The 12897-nt window shown below is 44.8% G+C and overlaps 1 protein-coding gene across 1 annotated transcript in view; it reads right to left on the bottom strand.

The window, feature by feature from the left end:
* VAV3 (vav guanine nucleotide exchange factor 3) overlaps positions 1-9268 on the bottom strand; it is a 398335-nt gene extending 389067 nt beyond the window's left edge. The window contains exon 1 of the mRNA XM_065890862.1: positions 9065-9268. Within this exon, the coding sequence (XP_065746934.1) occupies positions 9065-9268 (204 nt within the window). The remainder of the gene's footprint in view (positions 1-9064) is intronic.
* Positions 9269-12897: the final 3629 nt, after the last annotated feature.

Genomic DNA, 12897 nt, shown 5'->3' on the forward strand with positions numbered 1-12897 from the left:
CCAAGAGAAGCTAAGGGAGTAAGTAGAGAGCTGGATTTAACCAGGGTTATATTGTACCCAAATGAGTATCACCAGCCAAGAGAAGCTAAGGGAGTAAGTAGAGAGCTGGATTTAACCAGGGTTATATTGTACCCAAATGAGTATCACCCGCCAAGAGAAGCTAAGGGAGTAAGTAGAGAGCTGGATTTAACCAGGGTTATATTGTACCCAAATGAGTATCACCCGCCAAGAGAAGCTAAGGGAGTAAGTAGAGAGCTGGATTTAACCAGGGTTATATTGTACCCAAATGAGTATCACCAGCCAAGAGAAGCTAAGGGAGTAAGTAGAGAGCTGGATTTAACCAGGGTTATATTGTACCCAAATGAGTATCACCCGCCAAGAGAAGCTAAGGGAGTAAGTAGAGAGCTGGATTTAACCAGGGTTATATTGTACCCAAATGAGTGTCACCAGCCAAGAGAAGCTAAGGGAGTAAGTAGAGAGCTGGATTTAACCAGGGTTATATTGTACCCAAATGAGTATCACCAGCCAAGAGAAGCTAAGGGAGTAAGTAGAGAGCTGGATTTAACCAGGGTTATATTGTACCCAAATGAGTATCACCAGCCAAGAGAAGCTAAGGGAGTAAGTAGAGAGCTGGATTTAACCAGGGTTATATTGTACCCAAATGAGTATCACCAGCCAAGAGAAGCTAAGGGAGTAAGTAGAGAGCTGGATTTAACCAGGGTTATATTGTACCCAAATGAGTATCACCAGCCAAGAGAAGCTAAGGGAGTAAGTAGAGAGCTGGATTTAACCAGGGTTATATTGTACCCAAATGAGTATCACCAGCCAAGAGAAGCTAAGGGAGTAAGTAGAGAGCTGGATTTAACCAGGGTTATATTGTACCCAAATGAGTATCACCAGCCAAGAGAAGCTAAGGGAGTAAGTAGAGAGCTGGATTTAACCAGGGTTATATTGTACCCAAATGAGTATCACCAGCCAAGAGAAGCTAAGGGAGTAAGTAGAGAGCTGGATTTAACCAGGGTTATATTGTACCCAAATGAGTATCACCAGCCAAGAGAAGCTAAGGGAGTAAGTAGAGAGCTGGATTTAACCAGGGTTATATTGTACCCAAATGAGTATCACCAGCCAAGAGAAGCTAAGGGAGTAAGTAGAGAGCTGGATTTAACCAGGGTTATATTGTACCCAAATGAGTATCACCAGCCAAGAGAAGCTAAGGGAGTAAGTAGAGAGCTGGATTTAACCAGGGTTATATTGTACCCAAATGAGTATCACCAACCAAGAGAAGCTAAGGGAGTAAGTAGAGAGCTGGATTTAACCAGGGTTATATTGTACCCAAATGAGTATCACCCGCCAAGAGAAGCTAAGGGAGTAAGTAGAGAGCTGGATTTAACCAGGGTTATATTGTACCCAAATGAGTATCACCCGCCAAGAGAAGCTAAGGGAGTAAGTAGAGAGCTGGATTTAACCAGGGTTATATTGTACCCAAATGAGTATCACCCGCCAAGAGAAGCTAAGGGAGTAAGTAGAGAGCTGGATTTAACCAGGGTTATATTGTACCCAAATGAGTATCACCAGCCAAGAGAAGCTAAGGGAGTAAGTAGAGAGCTGGATTTAACCAGGGTTATATTGTACCCAAATGAGTATCACCCGCCAAGAGAAGCTAAGGGAGTAAGTAGAGAGCTGGATTTAACCAGGGTTATATTGTACCCAAATGAGTATCACCCGCCAAGAGAAGCTAAGGGAGTAAGTAGAGAGCTGGATTTAACCAGGGTTATATTGTACCCAAATGAGTATCACCAGCCAAGAGAAGCTAAGGGAGTAAGTAGAGAGCTGGATTTAACCAGGGTTATATTGTACCCAAATGAGTATCACCAGCCAAGAGAAGCTAAGGGAGTAAGTAGAGAGCTGGATTTAACCAGGGTTATATTTTACCCAAATGAGTATCACCCGCCAAGAGAAGCTAAGGGAGTAAGTAGAGAGCTGGATTTAACCAGGGTTATATTTTACCCAAATGAGTATCACCAGCTAAGGGAGTAACTATAATGACCGTGGTATTTAAGCTGAGTAGGAGGGAAATGAAGACACGAAGGCAGTGAAGAGGTGGTGGGACCAACAGTTCAAAAGATTGTTGAATTTTAGGTATTAGTAGAATAATCCAGAAAGGAAGGATTAGTAAGAGAGTAGGATGCCTGAAACAGAATACGGAAGGTAACTAGTAACAACTTCAAACTCAACATCCAAAACTGATTGTGCCCCTTTCCCTTTGACATCTGCACCTCCTCTCTATTCCCCTAGTCACCCAAGCCTGAAACCTGAGGCTCATCCTAGATACTTTCCACTAGTACTGCACCTAAGAGGTCCCAAAGTCTGGTGCATTACAACTCTTCATTCTCTCTCATCTTTCTCATTCCTTCCTATGCTTCCACTCCCACCCCTTCTCTGGCCTCGCATCCACTGGCCTCCTCCTCCCCTAACTGAGCTTCAGCAGGAGTCTTTCTCATGCCCAGCTCCACCCCATCCAATTCATCCTTCACTCTGCTGTCGCTGAACTTTCCACAGTGAACTCTGATCACGTGATTCTCATCCCTCCATCCAAGCAGTAACTGTAACCACAGAGGTGGGGGCATAAAACAGGCAGATATAGGCTGTCACCATGAACATGCGGTCCATCAGGGTATGAAAAGGAGGTAACGCCACAGTGTCATGAGATGATACAGGGAAGAGGATACGAAAAAAGGCAACGAAGGAGAAAACTCTAAAATTCTTAAAGTATGTTTAAAGAGAAGCCAGCAAAGGAAGCTGAGAAGGAATACAAAAGGTACAAGAGGGACTTCCTGGTGGTCCAGTGGTTAAGAATCCGCCTTCCAATGCAGGGGGATGCGGGGTCGATCCCTGGTTGGGGAATTAAGACCCCACAGGCCGCAGGACAACTAAGCCAGTGTGCCGCTACTACTGAGCCCGCATGCCACAACGAAGATCCCACGTGCTGCAACTAAGACCCCACGCAACCAAATAAATAAATATTTAAAAGGTACGAGAGAACCAGGAGAGTATAGTGTGATGACAGTTAAGAGTTTCAGGAGGAAAGGAAAAGTCAATAATGTAAATTGCCGCTGTGAGTTTAAGAAAAACAATCTAAAAAGAGTATGTTGTATTTGAAAGTTAGGAAATCAGTGGTGATCTAGACTGGATCAATCCTATCTGCATTACAAACACGATATAATTTTCCCCATCTTAAAAAAACGGCACTTGCTCATTTTGTTCACTCTGACAACCATGGGACTGCACCTCACCAGTAAAGTTTCAGCACTTCAATCCTTTACCCCAGGCTCTGGTTCCTGGAGAGCCCAGGTTAAGCCATCAAGTATGCAGACAGAACAAGTGCTTAAGACGCCTGAGCTACTTCACATGAAAAGATCTTGATCGGTGTCAAGTTTAAACTTACGCTGGCCAAGAGAATAATCCAACAAATGGCAAAAAGGTTACTGACTCCTGAGAAGAAAGGTTAAATAATGACATTATTTTCGGAACTGACTGGCTAAAAATATAACTGGCACACCACTCTTTTTGGACAATGACAGCCTTTTTTCTCTCTTCTGTATAACCCAGTAATCTTCACACAGCAGTACCTGGGGCGGGGGTGGGGGGAGGGGGGAGGATGCAGACACGCATTTGGGAAGCACACCTTAATGCTAAAACTCATATAATAATAGTTTTAAAATAATGTACAGTTATGTATAGCAGAAATAAAGCTCTCTTTAACTTTAAGAAGTAGTAACAGCAACTGTGTGTTAGGAGCTTGGAAGGAAATCCTGGGAACAAAAGTGATGAATTCTTTTAGAAGTGCTGCATCACCAACACATGGTGCTCCGCGGAAAATACCCATTAAATATATTTGATTTATATTTTCTTATATACACACATATTTTTCCCACACATATACAAATGTGCCATATGACAAAATTTGTCTAAAGAGTTCTAATAATCGGTATTAAATAAAAATTCTGTATGATAAGAAAACCCTCTTGATCTCTTTTCCCCTACTAGCCACTACCCCATTTATCTGCTCTCTCCACAGCAAAATCACCGCCTAACACATGTCTATATTCATGGTCTAGATCCTCTCCCATTCGCCCCACTTCTCCAGTGGAGGGTTTGCCCATCACACACCAAATCTGTTTTTGCCAAGGTCACCAAAGAACTTCATATTGCTTAATACAATATTCTATCTTCAATCCTTTTTCCACTTGAAGAGCAGCATTTGACGTGCCTAATCACTCCTTCTAGAAACACTTTATTCACCTGGTTTGCTAGAACCATACTCTGTTGACTTCTCTCCTTCCCCGTGGCCATTCCCTCCCAACTCCTTACAGGTTCCCATCTCTCTACCCTTGACACATGGGCAGGCCCCATGGCTCACGCGTCTGATCTTTTCTTCCTACACTTCTTCCCTAGGTGATATCATCCAGTGCTGAGATTTTAAATACCACCTATACCCTGATGACTGCAAACCTTTCCTCTCCCATCTCCAATTTCTCCAGCTGCCTGCTCAGCATCTAGACGCCTGCTGGGCATTTCAGACATAACTAGCTCCAGACTGTCCTCCCCCTCTCCCTACCCCCAACCCCCAAAGCTCTTCTTCCTCCCATCTTCTCCATCTCAGTAAATGGCAACTCCATCAGTTCAATTCCTCAGGCCAGAAACCCTGGATTTATTCCTGGCCCCTCTCTTCTTCTCATACCGCTCATCTGATTCCATCAATAAACCCTGGCTGGCTTTATCTTCAAAATATACCTAGGGTTGGATTCCTTCTCACCACCTGCCCTGCTATCACTCTGGTCAGAGCCGCCACCACCACTTGCCCGAATGATGGCCTTAGCCTGACTCTTCCATCCTGGCTGCTCTGTGGTCTATTCTCAACATAGCAGCCAGAGTGACCCTGTTGAAAAGGTAAGTCAAGCCACGTGATTCCTATTTCACCCAGGGTGAACGTCCTTACAATGGCCCACAAGTCCTAAAAATCTGGCCCCCATTTTCCCTCTCACCTCATCCCTACGACCCCTTCCCACACTCACTGTCCTCCAGCCCACTGGCCTCTGGCTGTTCCTTCAGTTTACCCACCATTTAATTACCTCAAGACCTTGGTGTTCCCTCTGCCAGGAATTTTCTTCTCCCAGACATCCACATTCCTGCTTTCTCTCACTCCCTTCAGGTCCTGCTCAATTGGCATCTCCTGAGAGAAGCCTTTCTTGACTACCTTCCATAAAATCAAATCACATTTCCCTCTAGTCCCTCACCCAGGTCCATCTCTCTTCACAGCACATCACATTCTACAGCCATTTATTTATTTATTGTCCCCCACTAAAATATAAGTCCTTTTAGGGCAGGGACTCCATTGAGTTTGTTTACTGCTCCATGCCAGCGCCTACAACAGTGCCTGGCACATAGTAGGAACAAACATTTGTTCAAGGAACCCCTGAAACCTGAATAAGTCATTTTAAGAAAATTCGAAGTTTACCTACACGGTACATAGTGGTCAGTAAATTTATCAAATGTGTTATTCCCATCCTATGACATAATATAAAGCAAAATTTAAAATTACAAAATAGTAAGATTAAGATAATTTCATTGATGATACATCCATGGTTAATTATAGGCACTTATGGAGAACTTCTTAACCACCAAAAGTGACATCAAGCCCACAACCCACAGTCTTCCACGTTGCACCCCCAGTACAACTAGCACAAGAAGGCTCTTCTCTTCCAATGTCATGTATGTGCTTGGTATCCTAGCTAGAACACTGTTTTAGATGAAAAATAAATCTGTCTAGTATATACAGAGACCAGATTTCATGGATTGTGTGGATTTTCATGGATCATCTGGGTTTTATTTAATTTTTTTCTTTATAATAAAAGGAATATGTTAAATGTGTAACTAAATGTGATTAATGTTTACCACCTTAACTAATAAAAACAAATCTAAATCAGGGTTACAAAAAAAGGACCTATTTTGAACTAAAGAAGATTGTCCTCTTACCAACATAGCAAGACCCAAAAAAAGGCTGATGTCCACAGCCAAAAAGAACAATTACTAAGTAAGAGAATCGGGGTCCCATTTATAATTTTATTTTGGAGGACAATTGATTAACTTAAGACTCCAAGATTCAAACCTAAAATTGTTTAATTATTTGCAGGGTTATTATTTTTTAACACAAACAAGGCAGAAGGCTAACAGAGTAGAATAAATCCCACTCATTGGAGGTACACACTCTTATTAAAAGAGGCTATTCATAGCCTCTTTCTGAAAACTTAAAAACAATAAGACATCTATACGCTAAAATTTTTTGTGTCAACATCTGTTCATAACAGTCTCAAATACCACAAAACTCTGAACTGAGAGTCTCCAGTTTTTTCCTGGCTCAGAAGATCAGGCGCTAAAAGGAAATCGTTTACTTCAAGTTAATGTCTTCAACAGAACCTAAGCTGGATGGACAGAATGAGTCTTAGACATGGCAAAAGCCACAAATACTAGTAATGACAGCTCTAAATTCAGAAGAGTAAAGTCTGCTGGGGCGTATGTCAGGGTTTCACTGGGTTATTAGGTTATTCACTATATAGTATGGATAGAGCTCATGGCACAGAAGCCTTATAACCAGAAGCAGCCAGAACCTTCACCAAGAAAGATATGAGTAGTTAGAGGCAGAAATAGAGATGTCAGCCCAAAGGAACTTGTAGACCTTGCAACCGTTTTAAAATTTTGATTATAACCTATTACTCTTAATGTGACAATAGCAGAAAAAAAAAGTTTTAAGTAATTTTGCTAATAGTGAACACCTATTAAGTGCATAGTATCTGCTGGTCACTGTAGGCATGTTAAATACATCAATGAAGTATTTAATGAAAACATGCACTAAATCTCATTTAAGGATTTGAGGACAACCTCTATAATACAAGCTCACCTGTCCAGCACTCAGCTGTTCAGAAACCTTATCTCTCTGCAATGTGGCCAAGAATCAAGAAGGCAACAAAAAGAGACATCACCGTATTCAGGTACTAACTTTCCACGGTTCACTTGTGGGAGAAGCCCGCACTCACAGAAAATTACTGCATTGAATTTGGAACCAGAATGCTTAGGGTTAAGAGCCCAAAAGCACAACAGCCTAAGGAAGGTCATTCAGCTGTTTAGTTCATTATAACCTGGTGGCTTATATGATAGAACAGTGTAATAATTCCTTTAGGGCAAGGATCCTGAGGTGTTCATTGTGGTACTCCCAGTAGGGAACAGAGTTCTTAGAGCAGCATATGTGCTCAATTTTCATTAATGATGCTTATAATGACAATCCTTTGTCAACAGAAAGATTAAATTACATCTACTATATTCCACAAGGGGAAGAAAGAGCAAAAAAAATTTGAAAAAAATTTCATCCATTGTTACAATTCAAGTAAAGGTTAGAAGCTTGAAATAGGAAGATCCTCAGCTGTCCAGAATACTTCATTATTGAGAACAACTTACTGAACAGCCCCTAGGGGTTCCGGGCAACTGAAGTTTCAGGACATGAGCACAGTACTGTACTCCCTGCTGGTGGGCCAAGGCATCCTGAGGCCATAGGCCAGGTGGAAAATGGGAATCTGCAGACTGGATAATCACCTGCAGCTTCCTACAGAACTCCCAGCTTAATGGAAATGTCTGTTAAACCCTTGGGCAGGATATCCTGAATTGGGACAACACTTAAGTGGTCCGTAGAGTTAGCAGTCACCACCCAGGCTCATGGAAGAGTACGAAATAAATTATCTCACTTCTAAAACCATATGGCTCTCACCACTTACAAGCCTGTTCTTTCTTGGGGACCACTAACCAGCAGGTTGAAGGTAGACAGGCAAGGGATGCAGAATTTGAGGTGCAGAGAGGCCCTGATGAAACGCTGACATCAAGAAGAGAGGAATGTGTGTGCCCTAAGTTTAGAAACATAGTTATTCGTTATATAAAGTCAGTTCCGCTGTAAAAGGCACTGTTCTGGTTGCTAAATAGCTGAGGCTCTGTATCATTCAGGATTAGTGGTAAAGTGTGTCATGGAAGGGACTGTTTCCTCTCCCTTGTAAGTTGAAAGTGGTTTTTTACATTCTGAAAGAGAAAACAGATGTATTGACTTGTGTTTAACAGCTTTCTGCATGCAAACTTTCTGACGGGACCAACAAACTACCATTCCACTGAGTTGAGACTTCTGAGTTTACTCTAGGGTGCACACAGCCTTCCGGAGTTGCATTTTTTTAACCCCTCAAAGAGGCACCTCCAGGAAAGGCTCCAGCCACAGGAGCCAAGAGTGCACCACACCACCTGAGCAACCACCAAATGAAGGAAAGAGGAATCTGGAGCGAAACTTCTCGTTTCCTGTCGCTGCTGGGAGAGACTAGACTTGCTCCTTCTCACATGGCTTAAGCCTAGCTATAAACCCAACCATGTAGCTTGCCAGCTGGCCACAAGCTCAGGGGGCTTTCGGGGCAGCCGCCTTGTTGTGATCCCTTTTCCGCCCTTTGGCCAGTGTCATTCCCGTACAGATAACGGTACCGGAACGCCCTCCACTTCCTAGAGTCCTCTTTATGTCATGGTTCCGCTTTCAAGAAAACATGGGGACGAAACGCAAAGCAAAAGAACAGACTAAAGGCAAAATTACCCCCATCAGCTCCTTTCATGCCTCTCCATCGTTACTATAAAAGAGCTGGATCAAATTCCTTTCGTTGCCTCCCGCCACACACACGCGCGCGCGCGCACACACACACACATACACAGGTAGGTGCAGGGCACCCTAAGACAGCTTGTTCCCGCCTCACAGAGAGCCCTTACTAAATCCTCATACCGTCTCAGGACGCAGGGCCCTAGCCTTCAGCTAAAGAGCTAAACCATCTCAAGCCAAGGTACAAGAAGCCAAAGTGGCCCGCAAAGCAGAAGGCTGCGAGGCAGGGGAAACCGAACGCACCTAGATGTTTGCATTTACACAAAGAAATTACCCGGCTGATTAATGCGATTTGCCGGCTGGAGGCGGAGGCGCCCGCGCCGGCCTCCTTACCTGGGACATCTGCGGCCTCAGGTTGATCTCCTTCAGGTTGATGGAGTGCGCCCGGAGGTTGTTGAGCAGCTGGCAGAGCAGGACTCCATCGCGGAGGGTCTGAGCCAGGTCGAACACCTGCGCCGAGTCCCAGGTCACCCGGTGGTTGGCGGGCAGCACCTTGCAGTGGATGAGCCACAGCGCGCACTGCTTCCACGGCTCCATGCCCGACGGCTCCGGGACGCTGCCGGGCCGGGGCAGGCGGCGAGGATGCAGCGGCGGCCGCCGCGGTTCCTCCGCCTCCCCGACGCCAGCCGCGGTCGGCCCGTTTCCTGCAAGTGTACGACTGTGCAAGAGAGCAGGAGCCGCGGCAGGCGGACGGGGTGCCCCGCGCGGGGCTTGGTTCCGGTCTCGGCCCGGGTCCACCGCCGCCCGACCGCCGCTGCAAGCGAGTCCCGCGCGCTCTTCGTGCGCCCCGGCCGGCTCGGCGGCGGCGACCGAGCACAGGCTTCCTACTCGCGAGCCCGGCGCCGGGCGACTGAGCATGCCCAGCGCGCCGGCCAGTCTCGCTGCCGTCTGCGAATCCCCAGAGGCGCGGGTGGGAGAGCGCGCGCCGCCCTGGCCTGGGGTCGGCGGCCCGGGCGGGGAAGGGGAGGGGAGGGGAGAGGAGAGGGGCGGTGGCAGCCAAGGGGATCCCAGGGCCCCCGCCTACCACGAGCCCTCAGGTTGGCGGAGCTCACCCAGCTCCAGGCGCCCGGGGATCTTCTCTCCGGACGCCTCCCCGGTTTGGGGAGAGCGCGTCTGAACAATGTAGTCCGGTGGGGGCTCCTGTTAGGACCTCCTAAACGGCAATGACAGTTTTTAAAGGGTCCGAGAGGTGCCAAGGATTAATTGGGGCATCCGTACTCCCCAGAGAAATGGAAAGAAAAAAAAAAAGGCAAAGGGCATGTTGAGAACGCAACGCTTAAAGTTACAGAGATCTTTACCCCCTCACCCCCTTCCACCCTCTAAATTCTCTTCCCACAGATAGTTCCTGTTCCTCCAAGTTAGTTGCTCGTTAAGATGTTTTGGCACCTTAAAGTGAGTGTGTGGAGACGCCTGCTGAAACCCTTCCCCGCCCGCCCCCCGCCCCCCACAAGCCTATTTCGACGCGAGGTGTTTTTCACTTAGAGATAGTTTCCTTCTGCCCTCTCAGGCTCGGAACTGTTCGGCGTCGCAGTCCGAGCCCTTCAGCTGACAGCCCAAAAACCTGCCGGGGAGAAATAGCCTGTGAAACGCCCATGGAGCCACGGCGGCCACACTGCGCATGCGTCGGCGACGGGCCCGGGTTTGAGCGTAATTAATCTCAGTCCTCAGCTGCACCAGTTGGGCTAAGCTTTGGGACCCTTAGTGGAACATGACCCCAGAACTCTAGTGCTGGCTGAGCAGCGCATTCTCATTTCTTAAATTTGCGGGGGGGGGAACTCCTAACTGCCCCTTTTACTGCCACTGACCCTCAAAACCAAAAATAGTGTTTAAATTATTTATCGCTAAATGTTGCCACCTTGAACTCTTGCTGCTCTCTGTAAATGTGGTCCTGGGTCACCGTTTAGAGAGATATTCTTTTAAATTTTGAAAATAAAAATAAAATATGAAATCACTTGGGATTTTAGATCACTTTTTCTTGTACTATTACATTACTGTAGCTCAAATTTTCTATTGTGAACCATATTAATCTTATAAGCAGGTCAAAATGTTATTTTTAAAAGTATATCTGATCTGTTAAGCACAGAGGCTGCGTCCTTTCCCACTAGCCTGTGACAAGCGTAGCACACTGTGTACACTGAGCATTAAACAATAAATCAGCCTGAGGATTTCCTTTCCTCACGCTGATCCTTCCCCAGCAACTTCCTCTTGTGTTCAAACCAGATTGCATCAATGGTACAATGTTTCCTAACCTGTAATTTTGGCAAATAAATCATACAAAACTTTTTTGCTGTACACGTGAAACGAACAGCATTGTAAGTCAACTATACTCCAATATAAAATAAAAATTAAATTTAAAAAATAAAATAAACTTTACATATGATCTTTAGAAACAAAATCTAACACAACTGAATCGCTATGTAATACAAGGTCCTGCATAAAGAGAAATCAAATTAGCAAAGAAGTTTCATAAAAAAAGAAGAAATAGTCAACAAAAATATAAATTTTGTTTCAGGTAGCATCAGATCACCTTTGGGGGTTGCAGGACACTTCTAAAGCCCAAATGATATATATCAGGAGGCAGATCTGGGTTTAGAGTCTGAGCATGGCAAGTTTCTAGCAACATGACCTGGGGAAAATGATCTAATTCCTCTAACCTTCAGTTTCCACATATGTAAAATGGGAAAAATAATGTTCACCTCAGAGTGTTGGTGTGAGGATCAAATGATACAGTGCCTTGCTATTCAAGCTGCAGTTTATGGACTGACAGCATCACCCAGGAGCTTGTTAGAAATGTAGACTCTTGGGTCCTACCTCCACACTGAATGAATCAAAACCTACATTTTAAAAAGATCCCCAGGTGACATATATTTACACTAAAGTCTGAGAAGCACTGATATAATGCCAAGATATGCGATGCCTATCACTTAGTGAGAACTCTATAAACATTCATCAATAGCTTTTAGTTCACAAAAAGGCAGCAATGACCTACTAAATTCTATTTAACTTTTTATAATTTATATATATTACATATGACATATAATATATATATTAAAAATATAACTTCAAAACATAATATCTCTCAAGTACAGTAAGCCAGAGAGTGCAGAGAAGGGCAACAGGAAAATATAAGGAAGGCCTAGAAGAGAAGGAGGCTGGTGGAAGTGCAGGCATCCTCAAGTAAACAAGGAGCTCAGTGGCAAAAGTTGAGTCATGTGGAAGACAGTGTCAGAACTTCATATGAGAACAAAAATGGCAATGGGCTTTTTTGAGCTGTCATCTGTGGTCCTTCCTTTAAAACCTTACAATCTAATGACAATGATAAGTTGAGTGATAGGGTACTAAATTCTGTCAGTGGCACCTCCCTGTCATTCCAGGGCCCCAGTGTTCCAATGAAAGCCATTCTTGCACACATGACATGAGACTCAGGACACAGTGGTCCCACTGCCCTGCAGGCCTATGTGAGCACCTGAAGCACATCCACATTCTACCATTTACTGAATGCCAAGCCCTCTATTGAGCGCTTCACGTACATTATCTGCAAGTTAGAGGAAATCACCACCACCACCACCATAGATGAAGAACCAAGATCAAAGGCATTAATCACCTTGCTCCCGGTTACAAAGCTCAGTAACAGCCTGAGTTTCATTGGCCTCCACAGCTACGCTGTTTCTGTTCGAAACTGCTCCCCACTGTAATAATTACCTTAGCAAGTTTAATTACTGGTTTAAATGTCTTTCTCCCTGCTAGACTGAAACACCTTGAAGGCAGGAGTGATAACTTATTCATCTTCAAATTCCCAGAACCAACCCTGGTGCTTGGTGCACCACAAGCACTCAATAAACATTAGTCGAGGGAGTAAATGAATGAACAAATGAGCTATGTTGTCCGTTTTTACTCCTTCGGTTCTCTCTTCCTGGTAGAGCAAAAAGATCAGGAATTATTCACACCGGTATTTCTTTCACCAGGTATCAGGGCCCCATGAAAGGAAGGTCCGTTGCTTCCTGTGTGTCTCGTTAGCATTTCTGGACCCTCCAGCATAGCAGGCAACCTGCTCCTCTCCAGCATGGCTCTGCGGTTTGGATCATTGCTTCAGCCCTACACTTTATACAAAAGGGAAATGTGATGGGTGGCATCCCGAGCTGCAGGAAAGACAATAAATGATGGAT

Source organism: Phocoena phocoena, chromosome 1, assembly GCF_963924675.1.
Source record: "Phocoena phocoena chromosome 1, mPhoPho1.1, whole genome shotgun sequence".
Classification (NCBI taxonomy): Eukaryota; Metazoa; Chordata; class Mammalia; order Artiodactyla; family Phocoenidae; genus Phocoena; species Phocoena phocoena.